At 42.6% G+C, this 20,357-nt stretch overlaps 5 protein-coding genes across 7 annotated transcripts; 4 read left to right on the plus strand and 1 right to left on the minus strand.

The window, feature by feature from the left end:
- Positions 1 to 1,100: 1,100 nt before the first annotated feature.
- Positions 1,101 to 3,117, plus strand: rsph1 (radial spoke head component 1). Of its 2 annotated transcripts, none has more exons than XM_037240157.1 (8): positions 1,101 to 1,263; positions 1,385 to 1,498; positions 1,655 to 1,760; positions 1,838 to 1,928; positions 2,059 to 2,194; positions 2,412 to 2,483; positions 2,563 to 2,700; positions 2,809 to 3,117. In XM_037240157.1, exons 1-8 carry the CDS (start codon positions 1,213 to 1,215, stop codon positions 2,908 to 2,910), a joined length of 810 nt encoding a protein of 269 aa, XP_037096052.1. In that variant the 5' UTR covers positions 1,101 to 1,212; the 3' UTR covers positions 2,911 to 3,117. The 2 variants fall into 2 exon arrangements, with proteins under 2 accessions (XP_037096052.1, XP_037096053.1); XM_037240158.1 differs by having other exon boundaries at positions 2,833 to 3,117.
- Positions 3,118 to 3,435: 318 nt separating this feature from the next.
- On the plus strand, positions 3,436 to 7,367 carry pdzk1 (PDZ domain containing 1). Of its 2 annotated transcripts, XM_037240126.1 has the most exons (9): positions 3,436 to 3,672; positions 4,172 to 4,258; positions 4,484 to 4,693; positions 4,766 to 4,979; positions 5,250 to 5,582; positions 5,656 to 5,852; positions 6,339 to 6,575; positions 6,644 to 6,916; positions 7,095 to 7,367. In XM_037240126.1, exons 2-9 carry the CDS (start codon positions 4,244 to 4,246, stop codon positions 7,146 to 7,148), a joined length of 1,533 nt encoding a protein of 510 aa, XP_037096021.1. In that variant the 5' UTR covers positions 3,436 to 3,672; positions 4,172 to 4,243; the 3' UTR covers positions 7,149 to 7,367. The 2 variants fall into 2 exon arrangements, with proteins under 2 accessions (XP_037096021.1, XP_037096022.1); XM_037240127.1 differs by lacking the exon at positions 4,172 to 4,258 and having other exon boundaries at positions 3,439 to 3,672.
- Positions 7,368 to 7,581: 214 nt separating this feature from the next.
- Positions 7,582 to 10,930, minus strand: si:ch73-390b10.2 (Golgi pH regulator). Its single transcript, XM_037240130.1, has 14 exons — positions 10,720 to 10,930; positions 10,337 to 10,396; positions 10,155 to 10,258; positions 9,895 to 10,001; positions 9,721 to 9,822; positions 9,538 to 9,658; positions 9,263 to 9,343; positions 9,079 to 9,188; positions 8,904 to 8,992; positions 8,673 to 8,765; positions 8,507 to 8,602; positions 8,327 to 8,416; positions 8,134 to 8,199; positions 7,582 to 8,062 (listed from the first exon to the last, which is right to left on the minus strand). The coding sequence occupies exons 1-14, from the start codon at positions 10,759 to 10,761 to the stop codon at positions 7,856 to 7,858; spliced, it is 1,368 nt and encodes a 455-aa protein (XP_037096025.1). The 5' UTR covers positions 10,762 to 10,930; the 3' UTR covers positions 7,582 to 7,855.
- Positions 10,931 to 10,980: 50 nt separating this feature from the next.
- On the plus strand, positions 10,981 to 13,304 carry LOC119115537. The gene has a single exon (XM_037240128.1). It carries the CDS (start codon positions 11,496 to 11,498, stop codon positions 12,999 to 13,001), a length of 1,506 nt encoding a protein of 501 aa, XP_037096023.1. The 5' UTR covers positions 10,981 to 11,495; the 3' UTR covers positions 13,002 to 13,304.
- A 143-nt stretch (positions 13,305 to 13,447) lies between these two features.
- On the plus strand, positions 13,448 to 19,535 carry zgc:113337 (uncharacterized protein LOC503741 homolog). The gene is made up of 7 exons (XM_037240145.1): positions 13,448 to 13,603; positions 13,962 to 14,073; positions 14,551 to 14,871; positions 16,223 to 16,555; positions 18,043 to 18,327; positions 18,723 to 18,824; positions 18,977 to 19,535. Exons 2-7 carry the CDS (start codon positions 13,989 to 13,991, stop codon positions 18,982 to 18,984), a joined length of 1,134 nt encoding a protein of 377 aa, XP_037096040.1. The 5' UTR covers positions 13,448 to 13,603; positions 13,962 to 13,988; the 3' UTR covers positions 18,985 to 19,535.
- The last annotated feature ends 822 nt before the right edge of the window (positions 19,536 to 20,357 follow it).

Raw genomic sequence — 20,357 nt, forward strand, 5'->3', positions numbered from 1 at the left:
TGGGGGTCAATTACACAATCACTTGCTTCAGTCTGTCCAGTTTCATCGGCAGGATATGAACAAATGTACATACTGGCCCTGACCTCACTGAGCTTCTGTGCTGTTGTGATATAACAGCATTAATGTCGCTGTGCTTCCTGTTTTGGGGATGCGTGCTCATGCAATCTTCTTGACCGGACAAAAGTGCAATCTGTTTTCTACCTTGGTTATTGACGTATCGATTCTGCATGAATCTTGTTCTTCTATACAGCCTTTGAGTTGCGGTTCTAAAGTTAGTATGACTTAATGGACTGTCTCTGCACATTTGGGTGGCCAATGTGTTGTGTTTTTCGAGCAAAACAGGGGAGCATCTGGTTGGCCTGAATTTTCTTTTTTTTTTTTTTAATGACAGGAAAAGTGGGGGGGGGGGGGGGGGAGACCCATTATGCACCTCTAATCATTTTTTTCTCCTGTGCTTAATTGGCTGTCTCGGCTAGGTCATGTGTCAAGCCACTTAGCCCAGATAAACAAGTCATGGGAGGATGCCAATCTGGATGAGGACTGAGATTAGTGCTTCCCCGTCGCGGTTGGTAATTACAAAACACGTTGATTACCACTGATGAAGACAGGTTGGAGTAAATCAATTCTAGTGTGGCATTTTGCAACTGGCATGTTTGCAATTATTTGTTTGGGGCACTGGTGCTACAGTCACCATCACGGAAAAGCATCCATTACCTGGCCGTGGAATTTCAAGACTAATGGAGGCAGTTTGAGGCAGAGCTCAAGAGTATTTGGGGTCTCCTTGCACTTATGGCAGCAATCTCCAAACTGCTCTGGGGCTCAACACTGCAGTGTCAGGCAGATTCATATAAAAAAATGAATTTCAGTGTTAGAATTAGTCGTTCAGCAGCTATGCATACTTGTGAAAAGTACAATCACCACGTAAAAATGCTCTGCTAAACAGGAATAAAAAAATATTTTTTATAATAATTTTATTTCATATGTACAGTATTCAGTAGGCTATATACTGTATGTGTGGCCCTGACGTGATATATAAAAAGATATATTTATTACTCGTATATATATTACTCGCGAGGACACGACAAGCCAAATGATGTAAACTTCCGGGGTTTAAACTACGAGGTATCCACGCGCCTCTGCGCCTCTGCTCCTTCCATCGCCTTTCTAAATGAAACTTTTTCATTTTTACCTTTAAACGGAAGATTAATAACAATGTCCGATATAGACTCTGACGAGTTTGACGATGAACGCAATAAACTCGGGGTGAGAACTAGAATTTGTCTGTCGCTCGACTGTTTTGTTTTGGTTGGTAACCTAGGTGACGGGAGTGAATCGGCAATCGTGCAAATTTCATAATTTAGTTATATTTTGTCATTTGTTCCAGGAATACGAAGGTGACAGAAATGAGGCCGGAGAACGACATGGGATGGGTAAAGCTGTTCTCCCGAAAGGAGATGTTTATCAAGGACACTATGAAGGTGGTAAAAGGCATGGCAAGGTAAGAATAATTATCAAACGTTATCATCAAGGATATAGAAAATAAATTGATTTTGCAAACACGTGACCTTTATGTTTGGATGATGACTAAGAAGACAAACAGAACAATCAACTACAATGTTACCTTCGCATTGAAAATTTAAATTTCTTCTGGTAGGGCACCTACCGTTTTGTCAACGGAGCGAGATATGTTGGAGACTACCATCAGAACATGAAACATGGACAAGGCATCTTCTATTACCCGGATGGATCCAAATATGAAGGTATGTCAACAAAATCAAACCATATGTGCCAGTGACTGTAAGTAAGAAATAGTTGAAATCATCTGTTAATCTCACAGGCTCATGGACCGAGGATTTGAGACAGGGTCATGGTGTTTACACATATTCCAACGGGGACACGTATGTTGGAGAGTGGCTCAATCACATGAGGTATTTCTTCTGGGAGTTTGGGGATAAATCAACGTAATTCATGGCAACAGTGGTCCAATCAGGTCTCATGTAAAATGTAGGTCAGTGTTTTTGTATGAGAAATAAATTCCTGATATGTTTTTTTATAAAGGCACGGCGAGGGTACCTATCGTTACCATGACACTGGCTCAGTGTACACTGGGATGTGGGCCAATGGCAACATCGAGTCTGTCGGAGAGTTCATCCACGCCAACCACAGATACTGCAGTAACTTTGTCAACAATAATGTGAGTTCTGTTTATGTCAATAATTGAAAATTCATTAGGTGAGGTTACAAACTAAAATGACATGCAACACTGAACTGTCGTAAAGTAATGCTCACTTTTGAGTGAAACAGTCCACAGTCCATAAAATATATTGACTTGGTGCATGGTCACCACAAAAGAAATATTATTGGTAATTTGTCAAATTAGCTATAATTAAATCCTTGTTGTTGTTTTGTAGCCATCTGGTCCAGGAAAGTACGTGTTTGACATCGGCTGTGAGCAGCATGGTGAATATCATCAAATGGAGCAGGTAAGAGCGTCTTTAGAAGTAAATACAACAGCAAGAACAGGAAACATTTGTAAATATCTTTGTGATCCTCCCTCCACAGGACAGGGCCGAAGGAGAGTGGGGCGAGCCGGGCTCCACGACTCTTCTCAAGTGGTTCCCAAAATGCATCACAGGCCTCACGTTGGAAGAGGCTGACGGCGAGGTCACGGGCGAGGCTGAGGGCGAGGCCAAGGGCGAGGTCGACGCCAAGGCAGAAGCCAAGGTCGAGAGCGAGGCCAAGGGGGAGGTCGACGCCAAGGCAGAAGCCAAAGTCGAGGCCAAGGCTGAGAGCGAGGCCAAGGGCGAGGTCGACGCCAAGGCAGAAGCCAAGGTCGAGACCAAAGTCGAGGCCAAGGCTGAGAGCGAGGCTACCCCCGAAGCTCCATCCGAAGCTCCACCCGAAGCATAGCCAACAATCACTTTCCTACACGCTCGAAATTGAAAGAACATACCTGATATGAACTACAGTACATTACACACACTCAAATCCTCCTCGGCCGTGGGGAAACTTCGACCTTGAGCTTTGGATCAAACATTTGTACCTATGTTACATTTATAAAAAAATGTCAAAATTGTTTTGTGCCATCATGCAATAGAAACTTGTTTACAGGCCTGAGCTGAGTTTGTCTCACCTTTGTCCATCCCAACTAGCTGAAGTGACTCACTCACAGTTAAAGAATGTTGTGATCGTAAATCTACCAGGAAAACCACGCTAAATAACATCTTGTCACATAATACCACATGTTAATTTGACAATTGACTGATTGCTATGTATCACTGCCTAATGATTCTAATGATTATGCTCATTTATTTAACCATTGGGCTATTTATTATACTCCCAGGTAACAGTTTGAACCGTTTCCAGGAACAACAAGGTGTTTCCAAGAGCGTATACGTAGCTTGTACCTGACGTTTGCATTTTTGCTACCTGCGTCACAAACCCAAAGACAACTTTTATGGATCCAGCCTTCTCTCCAAGAACAGATGACAGAAGGAGGACACTCCTACCTACCACTGTTAAATAACTCAACCTTTAGGTCCACCTTTGGCCCATCAAAGTTCCTTCGGAGTACATGGAAGAGGACGTGGAGGGGGTATGCACGACGAATAACTCAGCAGTGACAGGTTAGATCTTACTCTTGGAACGGTGACCGAGCAAAGACGTCAATTGGTAAGTTGCCCATCTCTTGTGACAGTTGTTGAAAATGTGTTCATTTTCAGGTGCTGTCAGATTTTGTTAAAAAGCTCAACTGATCCAATATTTGCAAGGTTTGTTTTTACTTAGAATTTGTTAGGCGAGCCATTAGATCATTCGTTTAATTTTTTTAAATTAAAATATGGAGACATAATTTTAACCCTTTGTTGATCATTTCATCGCTGTCCAGTAAAAAGCACGTATCCAATTGTTGGGATTGTTAATTTCATAAATGCATTCTGTGGGTGAAATTTGATCAAATCTAAAATTTACATATTTTGTATATAGCCTCTCTCTAAGCTCGAAATTATTCATTCCCAGGCTTGACTGTATATACTCAGTTTTATCTTACATTTATTGCGTTAAATTCGACTGGGGAAAAAAAACAGTTGTTTTTTTTATTCAACGACGGTACACTAAAATTGAAAGAAGTGTGGAAAGCATTTCCCGGGTATTTTCCATCATGTGTTCTTAGTGACCTGCTGATAGTGATAAACCATTGACTGGCACGTGCCCGTCAACGAGCGCAACCGCACGTATTGCCATCATGATCACATCAGATGTATGTAAAAACATGGATGACGGTGGCAATATAGTTCAAAGTACAATTTGTCTTTTCAACCTGAGTCATCACTGAGGAAAGCGATTAACCATTAACTGCCACTTTAAAACTCGCATGCAACATTAACTTTTTATCTCAACCTCTTTAACCTCGGAATACCTTGCTGTCCAATGACAACGGCGCTTAAACGTTCTGGAATCTCACTCTACTGTGCATGTGTGACAGGACATGGCTGGGTACAAGCCAAAGGTGATTTCTCTGACCAAGAGGCCGGGTCAAACTTTTGGCTTCTACTTGAGGATAGAGCACGATGAGGAGGGTCACCTGATCCGCTGCCTGGAGATGGGAGGTCCGGCTGAGCTGTCGGGCATGAAAGATGGGGACCGTGTCCTCCGAGTGAATGGCAAATTCGTCGATGGGCTTTCGCATTCTGAGGTAAAAGAGCCTGCGGTATCGTATGTAATTTAGGAAATTCCGATCGCGTACACCTTTTCTCTATGGAATCAGGTGGTGGAGTTGGTGAGGAGCAGCGGGGCCACAGTCACCTTTCACACTCTGGGCGAAGCTTCTTACAAGCAGGCCAAGACGCAGGGGGTCAACCTGGGTGAGCCTCACCGCACGCCAGCGGTCAACGGTACCAACCAGCACGCCCCGAAACCGAGACTCTGCTACCTGGTCAAGTCCGGCTCGGACTATGGCTTCTCTCTTCGTTCAGTCAAAGGTGACATCAGGAAACTCACCAGCCACAACCTTACTTAGTTCACAGGATTGCACAAAAAATACCACATCAAGCCCCAGCTATATGTTTTGAATACAGTTCTACTCGAAGCCGAAAACACCCTGCTAGCTAACAAATACAAATGTAATGTACCACAACTGGTTCATGAAGCATATATGAAGCTTCATTTTCCCATCACTAGTACTAGTATTATTAGTATTAGAGACATTGCAGATGCACACATCTCCATAATGTCTCTTATCCCATATTCAGGCGAGCAGGGCGTGTTTGTGACGGAGGTGGTGCCAGGCAGCGTGGCGAACCGGGCCGGCGTCAACTTCAACGATCGCGTGGTGGAAGTGAACGGCGAGAATATCGAGTTGTACAAGCACGAACAAGTGGTGGACAAGGTCAAGAGAGCGGGCGAGAGCCTCATGTTTCTGCTGGTGGACGACGAGACTGATCGGTACTTCCGCAACATGAACATGAAGGTCACCTCTCACTTGGCCACGACCATGTACCTCCCTCACGAGCCTCGCATTGTCAACTTGACCAAAGCGCCCGGCGGATACGGCTTCTTGCTCAAGGAGGAGGCCAACATGAGTGGTACTGAAGGTTATGTTCTCCCGTCGCCATGGAAATGACTGTGCACTGACCGTGAGCTTGCTTTTGTGTGCAGGACATGTAATCACAGAAATTGACCGAGGCAGTCCAGCGGAGGGAGGAGGTCTCAAGGACATGGACAGGTTGGTGGCTGTAAATGGACAACAAATGGACATGAGATCCCACGAGCAAGTGGTGGACGCCATCGGGCAGAGCGGTAACAAATGCTGCCTGCTCGTGGTGGACAAGGACACTGACCTCATGTATGCTCAGGTGAGGTCACCCTCTGTCACACTATTAGGTACACCTGCACGAACGAATGGAATCCTACTGTCTAGAAAAAATCGGCCTTCATAAAAATTATAATGTTCACTGTCTTCATTTCACCATAAACATATTTGAAGGATACTGTTTTGATTTAATTTATGTCATAGCACCTCCTAGCCTTGGTGTAGCACTGTTCTCGTGGTATATAAAGGACTGGTATACTAGTTTTAATATTTTTACAACTTTGTTAAAAACAAAACACATCAGTGTGTCTTTTAAAATAATTCAACATATTTAAGTTATATTTTTATTTGGTTAAAAAAATCCGAATCATCCATCCTTCCATGGTTTAAATGTTTATTATTATTATTATTATTATTATCATCAATCAATGAACTATGTACAGATCTTAATGGCAGCGACTCTAGTTTCTTGATGGGCCAGTGTGCTGTATGTATCGTTGATGTCATGTATTTGTGTGTGCCCACCCAGGGTAAAGTGTCACCGATGCTGTTCTGGGAGGAGAAGAAGGACTCTCTTTCTCCACCCAGTTACTCTGAAGCTATCACCTTCCCCGTCCCGTTTAAGCCACCCACACCCGCTCAGGAGTGGAAGAAGAAGGACGAAATAGAGCTTAAACCTAAATTGTGTAAAATGGAGAAGACGGCTGCCGGATTTGGTTTTCATCTCAACGGCATCCAGGGTGTATTGGGACAGTACATTAAAGAGGTAAGACAATTACAAGAAAAGTAAACGGGTATGTTTTGGATGACATCATCAGAGGACATTCGTCTCAGGTGGTGAAAGGCGGCACCGCCGATCTGGCCGGCTTGAAGGATGACGACATTGTGGTGGAGGTCAACGGGAAGAATGTGGAGCAATGCACACACGAGGAGGTGGTGGACATAATCCGCGGCACGGGCAACAGGCTGGAGATGCTGGTGGCCACCAAGAACGTCTACGTACAGCTCAATGCCAGAGGGACGGCCATCACGCGTCAGCTGCTCGGCGAGACGTCGCAAGCACAAGTCCACAGTGAAGATCAGGAGACTGCACCAGTTAAAGAGAGGGTGAGCAACTTTTCAGAACTCCATTTTAGAAACCTGTACCATCATTAAGATGAAGGTGCCTAAGGAAACATTAATCATTGCTTTCAATCAACGTTAGCGTAGAAATAGCTAAACGGGTGATTCCAATCAATCAGCCACACTAGATATTGATTTGCTCTAAATATTTCTCTATTTGCAGACTTCTTCTGTGTCTTCATCTTCATCTTGTCAGAGTATGGATGAGAGACTTTGAGAAACAACGACATATTAAATGTTCTTTTTCAATCAAAGAAATCCTTGTCAGTGGATTACAAAAAAAAACATTTATCGTCACCAGTACTACAATTTTTCACATGACATGTTTACATGTTAAACTTAACTAATTTCAACAGTTGTTTTTTGCAAACACCAATTCCAAGGAAATTCAGATGTTGTGTAAAATGTAAATAAAACCAATATAATGATTCGCAAATCCGTTTTAACCTATATGTAATTTCATACACAATTGCACTCGTTACATAATGTTCAAATGTTAATGTTTCGGGGGCTTTGGTCATGTGATATGGTCTTTCTAGATTCCTTCCTACAGATATTTAAGTTCTCATAATTCTCTCAAAATTGTTTGCATTCTTGAAAAAAAACAAGTGGTCCGAACGTTAAAAATATGGAGTTTGAGAAAACAACAATTCCCAAATACTGCTGCCTTTATTGAATGCTTTACAAATGCATGGTGAAATAAAAGAAAGTTATGAACAATTAAAAAAAGAAGCAGCTTCAGTGTTAAGACTAAAAAAACAATTAAAAAGTAGCACACAAAACATACATTTCAGCAAAGAACAAATAGAATCCTTTTATTCCGCACTCTGTATTTAAGGGTCCGCTTTTCAAATTCCTGATTCAGGAACATGCGGCTGGAACCATTCCAATGGTACAAAGGTTGGTGAGGCGGGGCGGGGTGCGTCACAGTGCCATGTGCTTCTCGGGTGCTTGCTTGTGGGCCAGATAGAGGAAGAGGATGCTGGACAGGGCGCTGACCAGGAAGATGACATCAAACCAGCGGTGGTAGAAGTTGAACTGCAGCTCTCCCAGAACTTCCGTGACGATGGAGCGGTACTCCAGCGGCATGCTCATGCGCATCAGTAACACCGACGACACAAAGTACATGCCCTGACACACACACACACACACATTAGATCATTGCTGTGCTCTGAAAGACAAGACGAGTCAAAAACACTCACCATGATCTGAGCAAGGACCAGCACAATGACGTTGGAAGATTTGCTGCTGGATATCGCGTAGAAGAACTACAAGGAAGAAAAACACTAGTCGTTTAAGTTGTTTGTACAACAGACCTCCAGGTGCCATACTCCATTTACTACCCACAGGCCGTAGCTTGCCCACCCTCTGCTTTAAACGTGTCACCCAGTGTACCTTTGTGAGGGTGATGAGTAAACCTCGTATGGACGTGACGATGATAATGCCTACCAAGATGAAGGAGATGTGCTGGGACCAAAACTTCACCTAAGAGTGGAACATCATCACATTTATAGAAACCCATGAAATCCATCTTTAAATATCAAATAACGTGCAAGAGTTAAATTAATATCTTACATCAAACTGGATGCCCAAGTAATTGACTGTTATTTCAATGCCCCTGGTCACTGGATCCGTCTTCCCCACGCGATCAAACACAATGTTGATTGTGGCCTACGATGGATCGTCAAGCATGTTTCAACCACATCTTGCACAATTCAAAATAGGATGACAGACAGCTCACCATAAAGATTTTCCACACACAATAGATGGAAAAGAAGTAGCCAAGAAAGTTGAAGTATTTGCCCTGAAATGTCTTGGAGTACTCAATGCGCTCCTGGAAAGATGAGAATAGGGCTGGTACAATTCATCGAATAATTAAAAGAAAAAGTTGACGCAAACTGCCTCAAACCTTCATAATGTCACAGTGATCATTTATCTACTCTGTGTAGAAATATGTTGACTGACTCGGTACCTTGGTGGCTTGCAGGTCCACGGTCTCGAGAAAAAGCTGTCGACTGAGCTCCTCCAGAGCGTCAACCTCCTGCTGGATGAGAAATAGGTCTGCTCGGAAGAAGAAGAGACGTTAAGTCAGGCGATCGCGCTGCGTGGATGGCGTTTTGCCGGTAAGTAATTCAAATGGAGGGTACTTTCGGTGCCTGTTTGCGGCGAGGTGACGCTCTTGATCATGCCCCACAAACCCGTCTGCTTGTTCTGGTCTTCCCCGCGCTGGTACATTTGTCTTCGCGTCATGGCGATGCTGCACATCACGTTCGTTTAATTCAAAGCATTTGTTTCATCATTTCAAAAAAATAAAAGCTACATGTATCTTACCGTTTTTTCTTGCTGACAATCATGTCCATAGTTTGAAGCAACCGCCTCTCCAAAGCAAGGATGTCACTGTCTGTCACGTTCCTATAAATAGGAGTAGGCAAATCAATGTTGTTGTTTTAACACAACTATAACTTTAAATAAATAAATACTTGGGGGAAAAAATAACACTAATATAAATATTGCCACTTTTTGTATAAAACACTAACAAATCGTATGTCTGTCTGCGTGTCATATTCATCGACAAAACAGACGGTGCCTCGACATCTTGGACCCACCTGAGGAAATAGGACATGTACGTGTAGGGACAGTTGACGGCACCAAAGCCAGACAGGAGAGCCATGAGGGTGACTCCTATCACGCCAACACGACTGATGAGCTGCTCAATGGACAGAATGCCTAAAGAACACATAACACAATTACATATATTTTACGTGGCAGGTGACAGCATGCTGACTTACCATGTTTTGGGCTGAGGATGGGAAAAGGGTCGCCCAGCTTCCAGAAGAAATACATAAAGGTAAACCACACCATGCACGCAAACAGCAGTCTCTGTCTGTGCACTGCAAGGGAAAAAACTTGTGTTATATACAGTGTGAGCACATCAATCAAACCGATTTGGCGAGTGCACTTACACAGGCGGATGTTGCTAACCACAAAGTAGCCAATGTAGAAAGGCACCACAAAGATGAGAACCAGCAAAATCACATAAAGATTCAGCTTCCAGTGGAAGTATCTGGAACTTGAAGAACAGACACGTCACTTTAAATAAATCAAGCACTCATTTGAGAAGCATGCACATTAGGTTCATTGAAGATTGTCCTAAATTGGTGTGAATGTGAGTTTGAATAGCGAGAGAAAATGGATGGATTTGAAAGAAAAACATAGTTCTTACCTACTACTTAAGGCACCCAGAATCTCAAAAATGATGAGCTCAAACATGGTACAAGAAAAAGCAAAGGTGACAGAGAAGACCACCTGCACCACATACTGACGCACCTACCAATGCATGCAAATATAATTAGAATAACAATGTAATTATGAACACATTGTACTGTAAATAAGACTTTAATTTACCTCATAGTCTTTGAAAAGCTGCCGCATGAAAAACAGCCAGCCAAATCCAAAGAACAACACCTTCAAAGGGATTGTGAGAGACAAAATGCTGTTAAATCCAAATACTGTACATGATTAAACTTATAAAACTAAAATACTTTCAAAGCGGAATAGACGTGTTCTTACTCTATGATTTAATATGACAGAACACTCGTGAAAATATTAAAATATAGAAAGTTTAACAGACTACAAGACGTTTTATTTATTGAATTTTTACAGTTAATCCTATTTGAGTCACGTAACCCGTTGCACCAAGTCGCATGAAAAATGGAGATAGTATAGTTACATATTTTTGTCTTTAGAAATATCAATGAAAATAAAATACTATTGCCATGAGAGTGTACCTGAGATGTGAACATAATCACGGAATCCACCAAAAACGACATGACGTTACGTTACGTCCGTCAATGCACCAAATAATCGATGTGCATCTGTAGGTGACGCTTTTTAGATCAAGCTGGTAAATAAAGCGACAACTAGCCTTAAACGATAAACATTTAGTTTACTCATAATGGACGAGATGTTGTGAGTGTGTCAAGTTACAAGGGTCGTCTATAAAGTGCGTCAGCATGACAGCTCCGCGGCGGACTTCCGTCGCTTATCTATGACGTAGTTAAGACGTTTTCGACATTTTTCAATGTCCTCATCTTTTCATATTTGTAATTGGTATGTACAGCAGAAATTGGTTTGAACATATGAACGATTTCGTTTAAATAAAATGCGATACAAGCTTCTTTCCACATCACCGTCTATGAGCATCTGTTGCGCGTGTAGGGCAGCCATAGTGGAACGATGCAACTTTGGGTAACGTCGTACACAGTATAGTAAAATACCAGGAGGACGAGTAGCGCTCTTTATTTGCTTTAGCTGCAACGCTTTAATAAAACTAATCGTTGTCAATACATTTAATATTTAAATAATTAAGAAGTGTAAAACTATGTGACGCATGACTTCAAACTTGGAATTTGGAATGACTTCAAATGAAATCAAAAATCAGTCAACATAGTGTTTTGTACTCGTGTGCTTGTTATCTAGGACAGAAAAAGGGTGGTGACATCATCATGACAATGTTGCATCACTGTGCCAAAGGCCTCCTTTTCCCTCTGATGCATCATATTAAATGACAGGGAGTGATGTCATCTTTGCAGCTGCTAATTCCAGTGCAAATCCAAAATTTGGATTAGCACATTTTCCCCTGCTAGTTCAAACTGTTAAACGTGAGAAAGTCAAGATGCCCAAAAAGAAGGGAAAGAAGCGCAAAGGCCCAGCGGATGACCCCAGTCTGCGCCCACAGATCATGAGAGACAAGCTGAAGAAGGAGAAGGCCTATACGGCAACAAACTCCATAAAGCTGAAGGACACCTATCGTCTCGACCTGCGCAGCAACCGCTGTGAACAGCTCAAGGAGGAGATAGCCGCCCTTCGGCGGACTTTTGAGCGGCGAGATCAGGACCTGAACCGCGCCATGGACAGGTTCGCATGTTGCGTGCAGGACGGCGAGCGTCTCTCGGCTCAGGTGTGGCGCGTGCACCGTGAACACGTTGAGCAACTGCATTCCATGCAGGAGAAGCGGCTGAATTTCCTGCGGCAGCAGTGGGACATGGGTCAGGACGCTTTAGGCCACAGGCTGGAGGTACTGAGTGAAACAATGGCGACCTACTTCCTGCAGTCGCGCGTGGGTTTCCAAGACTCGGTGGTCCACTTGGAGCGTCACCACCAACAAGCCTTGGCCACCATCCACATGCTATACAGCGAGCCCATGGAGGCTCACTCTGTGTTTGAGAAGAGGAAGGCCTTCGAGGTGGAGGAGCTCTTCCTGGACCAGAACGTGAAGGTCCTCAAGAACCAGAAGGCCCATAAGCGCTACATCCAAGAGAGTGAGAGAGTGGAGCGTATGGAGACCAAGAAGGAAGTCTCCGTGATGACTTCTAAGAAGGGTGTGGCGCTCTACCATACCATCCTCGAGACGCAGTCCAGACTGGAGACCACCGAGAAGAGCAACGCTGACATGACGGCCAAGCTGACGGCGGTTCGGAACGACGCTAAGGCCAAGATCCACATGCTCCTCAACCAGATGGCTCGCAACCGCGTTCCCATTCAGATGATGATCAACGAGGTGAGCATGCACAGCAACGCCGCGGGCAACAGCTTGAGGTTGCTCATCGCCAGGGGCGTTCGGCTCCTGAAGGTGGCCGAGATGTGCCGCCATTTAGAGGCTCAGCAGACAGAGGAGCAAGTGGCCGACAAAGAAATCATTCCGGAGTCGGAGACACCCACGGTGGAGCCATCGCCAATATACGAGTTCCCCGAGCTGATGAAGCGCTACAATTTCACGAAGCTCCACCAGGACGCCCTGAAGCGGCGCAACACAAACTTGCAGCGGGAGAACCAGCAGCTGCAGCTGCTTACACGGCAACGTCTCGAAGCCAAGACCATTAACCCGGACACCCACAACGGACCGTACAATCCCCTGCTGCTCAAGTTGGCCCCTGTCATGGAGAAGGACACCGCCAAGCAAGTGCAATGTGTCATTGAGGGAGTGAACGCCATCAGACTACTATCTATAAATGAGGAGTTTCATGACACAGAGGTCGACAAAATATTTTCAGTCAGACCCCTCCATTGAGGGAGTTATTATCCTGGCCCCCGAAATGAGTGACATTTATGTTATAGAAATCCGGTATTAGAGTATTTACAGCACTTAGTGTCTTTAAACACACTTATGAATACATATAAACTCATTTAAACACATAATTTAATGAGAGAGAGACAGTGAGCAACAGCAATTGATAGCACAAAAGTATTGTAAAGTGTAGTGCTCCCTAAAAGTAAACCAATTCTGTTTTCCCCAACTTAAAAACATTTCTCAGTATACAGTAATCATGCCCCCACTACCATATTTAGATAAAAACTGAAATGCCTGGCCCCATCGTGAAGGAAATAGCACCACCGCTGATGCGCAACAATCAAGCCTCACCCACGAGAGGGCGCTGTGAGTCCAACTCAACTGTACCAAGTTGTTCTCTCTCCTTCCACGTCTTAACCTCTGCGTGGGTCCACTTGACTGCAATCTGGAGCTTCACCCTTCTGCTGAACATTTGTGCTCACAATTGGAAACACACGTCGGAGCAAAAAGTCTCTTTCTTGCACTTTGTGTTATGTTAGGAAATCACAGTGACATGTTGCTGAGGTAGAACATCCTCAAGCATCGTTTGGACATAAGAAGAGGTAAGTGTCTTGTTTTATCTTTACTCCAGACAAATCCATTGGATGTATTATTTTGTACAGCTTGTTTAGTGACTTTAGTATATATATTTTTTTCTATTATTCCTAAAATGGATTGTTTTTCCAGTATTTTCAGTATTATTGCGACGGTAATAATTGTATTTAGACACCTCATGTAAAGTTTATGCCTCAGTTTCTCTCAATGGACAGCCTCAATAATTACCAAATTAAAAATTCAAGTTGTTGAATCATAGTTTACTACCTAATTGGTGGCAAGTGTGTGTGCCACATCTGTTGTTGGTAGAAATGGCACATAGAAGCATTAAAAGTTTGAATTATAGAGCATTTTCTTCCTCGTCAGATCTTTGTCCTCCCTGTTAAATGAGCAATGATGAAGATGATGATGATCCGGGCCTCCTGTAAAAATTGTCTAGCAGTGTGCTTGTTCCTTCTGCTGGTGGCAACAATACAGGGTAAATATAGCCATCAAACGTAAAACTCACAATCCATGAATTCACACTTTTCTAAGGGTTATTTTAAGGTGCATATAGAGACATCTGGATATCGTAAAAAACTTTTATGTCGGTAAAGTTCCATTTGAAAGTGAAACTCGTATATGGACCGCAAACTACTCATGGTTTGCAGAGACCCGTCATGATGGTGAATTTTGAGTTTTTGTTTGCTGTAAGCTAAATTCATCAAAAATATTTTTTAAAGAAATATTGAAATTTTCACTCAGTTTGAGTGTCTAACATAAATTCCACATTTTGAATTGAAGAATACTGACATATTCAAGATGGGTTTTATGCATGTACTACATGGTCTTTTTTTATTATTAAAAAAGGATTATTATGGTCACTTCTTTTTATAAAAAAAGACATACAATACATTGTCATTTTTCCCCCCCTACAAAAAGCCTGACAAAAAGCCTTATATCCTATGTGTCCAAGGTAAAGTAACAGCACCGGAGCGAGTCCAGGCCAGCGTGGGCAAGCCGTTCACTTTAACGTGCGCCCTCTCTAAGGACAGAAGCGACACTGTGCGGCAGGTGACATGGCTGGACATGACCAACCAGACGCTGCTCAGCTACCAGCCGGGGAACAAGGAAAGTGTGAGCGGGCAGCAGTACGTGGAGCTCACTCCCTCTTCGAAGGACACCTCATCCGTCACCATCCAGAGAGTGAGCTTCAGGGACGAAGGATGCTACACGTGCATCTTTGACATGGTCCAAAGTGGTGCCAAACAAGGACGCACCTGCTTGACTGTCACTGGTAAGGAAATAATGGCTAATCAATTTCAAGTCACTTCGTTGATCATTGATATTGTTTTCAAAACAGTAAATAATGAGAACATTTGTCTCCAAAAATCCGACTATACTGCAAAATCTGCGTAACATTGTGTAGCTTTTTTTTTTTTAAATTTTGCAAATCTGTCAACATTTGCATGTAATGTTTAATTTCGCAGTGCTAAAGCATCCAAAAGTCCAGTTCCCGTCATGCTTATCCTGAATTTGTGAACCTACCCCAGTTGACATTAGGCTGGATAATCGCAGGGCTTCTAAGTTCTTCCAAAAGTAATGTTCCATAATTTCTTGCATATGTTGGTTGGATTGAATAAAAACTCAACAGTGTTAGTTTTTAAAATCAAACGAAGCAATCACAGAACTTTTATTAGAGCCAGAAATCAAGTGCACGCCTGCAGTGTGAGTAATAAACACATGGAGGAAGCTTTTCTTTGAGGTCCGAAAGAGTTACGAGCATGGCGACAGGAAACGATCTTCTCTATGGGGGTTCAAATATTCAATTTCAAAGCCGTTTGCATCTCCATGCGTTTTGTAAAATCTGCTGCAAATCTTGGCCGTGGCTAGCACATTCGAGATTCAGCTGAAGCATTTGAGAACATGCAGAACTTGTCCATATAGACTCCTTTGTAGTCATGTCACACACATATCATATGTCCAAGCTCTGTGGGGCTTCCAGATGAAAATATTTGAGCGATGGAAAAGAATTCTGAGGCCCAGCTAGGTATGTTCATAAAACAGAACCGGGCTCAGTCCACTGAGCAGAAACAGCTGTGGCTCATTTGCTCTCTGTTTTGCGATCATATTTTCAAAATATTTGCGCTGTAACCGCTCCAGTCCCAAGAGCACGGCGGCCGACGGTAGACATCTTAAAATAATTCAAAGAGGGAGGTAATAAATAAACAGTCAGGTCAAAGTAGCATAAAAAGTCAGGGCGGAGGCAAAATAACAAAAACAGCATAACGATGTGCAAATGTGATCAAATGTGTGTTAATGGAGACTTCACAGCTGCTGATGCAATATTTTCCCTGGTGTGGGTTGACTTCCAAATGGTGTTTTCCAAATGAAATAATCTATTTACTTACGTCTATTTAAAAGAATTTACTTTACGACCGTCTTACACAACTCAGAAAAGAGTAAAGCTACTCACCCATTGAAGATGCAGACATGCATTGAAGAAGGAACACAAATACAATAATTCATTCTCATTTTTTAATTTGTATCTATTTTTTTGCAATCAATTCAATTATAATTTGTGACCCAAAAATCATGGTTCCCACCTGTCTTCTGTTTACTGACCTCTCACCTTCCGCATCCCGCAGCATCAGTGATAGCCGACAGCAACAAGACAGCGGTGAGCGGGAAGACGGCCTCCCTGTCGTGCTCTTACGGCCTGCCCGAGAAGGTGCAGCAGGTCAGCTGGCGCTACGCCTCGGCTCCAGGGGGGCTCTCCTCGGAGGTGGCCTCCTACGCTAAGAGGAGTGACCCCATGATCGAGCCCGCGTACCAGGGAAGGGTGTGGCTCAGTACTTCCCTATCGGACAGCACGCTCACCATCCAACCTGTGGCCATCCAGGATGAAGGCTGCTACACCTGTCTGTACAGCACGCATGTGGACGGGCCAAAGAGCTCTACTGTGTGCCTCTCGACTTATGGTGAGCAAATTTGTTTTTGAGCCAAGCCACATAAATTTCACGCGAAAACTCTCATAAGACACTGATGAACAAGTTGCAAAAATAGAGCGGTACACATATTTATATGTACCTTTTCTCCACTGTGTGTGCAATTAAATAACATTGAATTGTTATGCTTTTCACTATACATCGCTGGCATGGATACAGTAGATTAAAAAAAAGACACAGACACATGTAAATGCTAACATTAGCTTAGTCATTTAATTTTAACATTTGCAATATTTCAAATATTCCAATATTCCAATCACCTCTTTCACACAGAGATCCTGCAAAAAAACATATCTGAGAATATGTGGTTGGGACTGCACAGTTAGAAATGACAAAATAAACAGCCAACTTGATGTTAAAAACGGCCAAAAATAAATACATGTCAATGTCATAGTGATTTGTATTGTTTTCTGTGGAACAGTGGTAGGCCTATTAGTTTGAGAATGGAACATTGCTATCCAATTTGTGCTCCGTGCATGTGGGGTGGGTGGGGGTGATCCAAGAGCGAGCTCCCCTCTGACTTTGCAGGAGCATGTCTGGGACTTAAAGCAGGAATGTTGATCTTGTCTTCCTGGCTCATTTTGTAAGGAATTGGAGCGCTTCGGAGCAAATGGTGTGGATGCCCTCCTGACGCATGACTGTTGTCAGTGTTGTGAGCACACAGTGGCCAGCTTGTGTGCTTTGTCTAAGCTTGGCTCTCTGGTTCCCACTCCCTCGCTCTCTACTTTCATAAACACATGTGCTTTTGTTTGAAACACGACAGTACAATACAGTAGGTGTTTTTATTTGTCAAGCAGTATTAGCATTGGGATTGTTCTCCTCCGTGAAACCTTCCCTCTCTTCAAGTGCTGCTATGGATAATGTGAAATCTCATTTAAGGGCATGCTGCCCATAAAGAGGAATAACTATTATTATATTATTAATGAGAATATTGTATAGTGAGTGGTTGTGTTTAATAATATAAATGTTATGATAAATATTTTTTTAAAATAGTAAATAAACTTACTAGAGTGAACACTGCACACATGCTAATCAGAACATTATTAAGGCTGAGGTGAACTTTCAATAAAATCCTGGCAAACCTCATAAAGTACAAATAACTGTGGCCAAACAACCCGTTGCCGCCAACAAAAATGTTCCAGTCGACCGTTCCTCCTCGGTACAGCAAATTGAAAACAGACGAGATTCTCGTATGCATTTTCTGGAATTCACAAATCTAAACCTGTGCTGCAACCTTAGAGCCCGCTAAGGTTCAGCGCTAAGGTCAATCTTTCGTCTGTACAGCTGAAGACCAAAATAAATATATTTAAAATGAACTCTGAAAGCTCATCTATAAAAATAATTGAAAATAAACTCGCCGATTATTTTCAATTAGGGATCATTTTGTTAAAGATTTTTGCTGTTGTGGTTTAGTTGTTACCTTGCTATGCATTTATCTGTCCTTCTTCTGTTTGTACCAGTGCTGCCCAAACCTCAGGTGAGCTACAAGAGCACGTCGGCTGGCGTGATCGAGGCCAACTGCAGCGCCGTCTCGCGGCCCCCCGTGGAGATTGCGTGGAACGTGGAGCGGGACAACCGCACCATGGGCCCACCCGTTACCACGCAGTTGCTGCAGGATGACGGCACCACGCTAGTGGTCAGCACGCTGAGCCTGCGCTCTGGTCTGCTCAAAGACGTGTCCGTCAAGTGTCTGGTGCACCACAAGGGCCTGGAGGCCCCCATTGCTGTGTCCATGAACACCAAAAGTTAGTCTGAACTCTTCTCCTAAACATTCTTTGTTTCTGAAACTGAATTATCTTTGTTCCCTGCTGTATTATGAAGAGAAATTATATTGCTGTTTTAGCTGTAGCGTTTTGTCAGATTTCTCCGGTCCATCCCCCAAAGGGAACGTGTACTGAATCTGTGACAGCATTTTTTTTTTTTTTTTGCATTTCTAAAAAAAAATTTGGGGGTGGGTTCGCGGATCCCCTGCAATAGGTTTTTTTGTAGACCTTGACAAAGAGTCACCCTTTTTTTCAAACCTGATCACAATCTCAGCAAGAATTGTTTTTTATTGTTTTTAAAAATATCTAACAACAATTACAAATAAGAATCCTCTATGGCTCCTACTGATTCAAAAGCGTCTGTCATGTCCTCGTAGTCGGAACGGCCCTGGCCATCCTCATCTCGGTGACCACAGTGGCAGCTCTGCTGGTGCTTGCTCTCTGCTTCTGCCTCTGGAAGTGCTTCCTGCGCAAAGAAGGTGACTTTAACTATCAGGCAGATGTTAACCACTCATCCACCATGTCACTTAATAGGAATTAACCAATATATTTTGAGACACCTCAATAGATTTAGCTGTAACTTGTTTTCAAAGTGACATCTGATGTTGACTCTGCTCGTGTTTGTTTGCAGCCGACTGAAGACTTCCTTATGGCCTATGTGTCATCTCAGCATCGAGGACCGACATTCACACCTCCACAGGATGTCAATCACTATTTTAGGTTCGACGGCCTTACGACATTCATCTTTTACATGTACATCTGACTCATTTTCAAACATTGAAAGGAAATCTTTTTGCTCACTTGCATACGTGCACACTATCAACAATTAACTGAAGACAAAATGTTATGTATTTGATGAGAAATTAGAATTAAAACATGTATTTATTGGTATATAACAATTATGTACTGATTTTATATTGCCTGAAACCTTAAGAGTGATCTATTTAGCAGTCCAAAGTATAGTCTTGTAATTTGCATACAAAAACACTTCATATGTATACATTAAAGAAAATATGCACTGCCTTTAAGAAGATAAACTGTTACTGATTTTCTTGAAATAAATATGTAGGACACACTTTTGTCATTGAACGGTGTTGATACCACACCGACCAGGAGCACTGTTATATTCATTAGAATTATGTGATTTATTTTACAATGGGTCTTTAAATAAAGATAAGATCATGACATGAGCATTTTTATTGAAAGTGATTCAATATATACGTATAGATCTGTCTAGCTTAAATGATCTTGAGCTCAGCCTTTGTGCCCCTGACACTGAGTTCCCCCTCAAAAAAGAAGACGGAATTCCATTGTGAAGTGCAAAAGGTGGCAGCCAGATGGCATGCCTGCTTTCATTCTGAGTCTGAATGGAACTGATTTTTGACATTTTTTATTACATTACACTATATTATATATACACTTTGAGTCTGAATGCATGTGTGTGTGTGCGTGCATGACAGACCGATAGCAAGTGACATTTCTGGCAATGTGAGTGTATCGTCATCATGTAGTGAATAACAGGCTCTTTCACAATGTAAAGGTAGACACAGATTATTGCCTTAGTGTTTGACGTAAAACTAAGTATAATAATTTTTTAACAGCAGTATGTCACCCCTGCAAGACTAATAAACTACTTGAGCCTCAAATATGATCTAAAGCTACCGTTCATGGCGTAGAGACTCGACATTCTATTTATTAAAAAAAAAAAAAAAATTTAAAGAAAGGAAACGGAAATTATAGACCCTCTACGTTTTGGACAAACAGGTCTTAGGTGACCCCGGGGAACATAGTATAGTGTAAGCGTAGGTAAGATTTTTGGCTTTAGGTTAACTCTTTAGTGTACCTCAAGCGATGATAAGTCTTGCGGTGCGTGACCAAATGTGACACACTCTTGACATTCAACGTGAGCTTATGTTTATTGATGAAGCTTTGATGAAACATGGACTGCACTGATGGGATACATTACTTTCTGCCTCTGACATGTCAGCATGATCCCGATGTCTGCACATTTG

The sequence above is a fragment of the Syngnathus acus genome, chromosome 21, assembly GCF_901709675.1.
Source record: "Syngnathus acus chromosome 21, fSynAcu1.2, whole genome shotgun sequence".
In the NCBI taxonomy this organism is placed as follows: domain Eukaryota; kingdom Metazoa; phylum Chordata; class Actinopteri; order Syngnathiformes; family Syngnathidae; genus Syngnathus; species Syngnathus acus.

Coding starts and splice junctions, on each gene's coding strand:
- si:ch73-390b10.2 (XM_037240130.1), bottom strand. CDS start 10,761: ATGTCGTTTTTGGTGGATTCCGTGATTATGTTCACATCTCAG. Junction 9,823..9,894: donor GGTTAGCAACATCCGCCTGT/GTAAGTGCACTC, acceptor TTTCCCTTGCAG/TGCACAGACAGAGACTGCTG. Junction 8,200..8,326: donor TACTCATCACCCTCACAAAG/GTACACTGGGTG, acceptor TCTTCCTTGTAG/TTCTTCTACGCGATATCCAG.
- rsph1 (XM_037240157.1), top strand. CDS start 1,213: ATGTCCGATATAGACTCTGACGAGTTTGACGATGAACGCAATAAACTC. Junction 1,761..1,837: donor GGATGGATCCAAATATGAAG/GTATGTCAACAA, acceptor TTAATCTCACAG/GCTCATGGACCGAGGATTTG. Junction 2,701..2,808: donor AGGGCGAGGCCAAGGGCGAG/GTCGACGCCAAG, acceptor GCCAAGGGCGAG/GTCGACGCCAAGGCAGAAGC.
- zgc:113337 (XM_037240145.1), top strand. CDS start 13,989: ATGATGAAGATGATGATGATCCGGGCCTCCTGTAAAAATTGTCTAGCA. Junction 14,872..16,222: donor CACCTGCTTGACTGTCACTG/GTAAGGAAATAA, acceptor CGCATCCCGCAG/CATCAGTGATAGCCGACAGC. Junction 16,556..18,042: donor TGTGTGCCTCTCGACTTATG/GTGAGCAAATTT, acceptor TGTTTGTACCAG/TGCTGCCCAAACCTCAGGTG.
- pdzk1 (XM_037240126.1), top strand. Junction 4,694..4,765: donor ATGGGCTTTCGCATTCTGAG/GTAAAAGAGCCT, acceptor CTATGGAATCAG/GTGGTGGAGTTGGTGAGGAG. Junction 4,980..5,249: donor CTCTCTTCGTTCAGTCAAAG/GTGACATCAGGA, acceptor TCCCATATTCAG/GCGAGCAGGGCGTGTTTGTG.
- LOC119115537 (XM_037240128.1), top strand. CDS start 11,496: ATGACAGGGAGTGATGTCATCTTTGCAGCTGCTAATTCCAGTGCAAAT.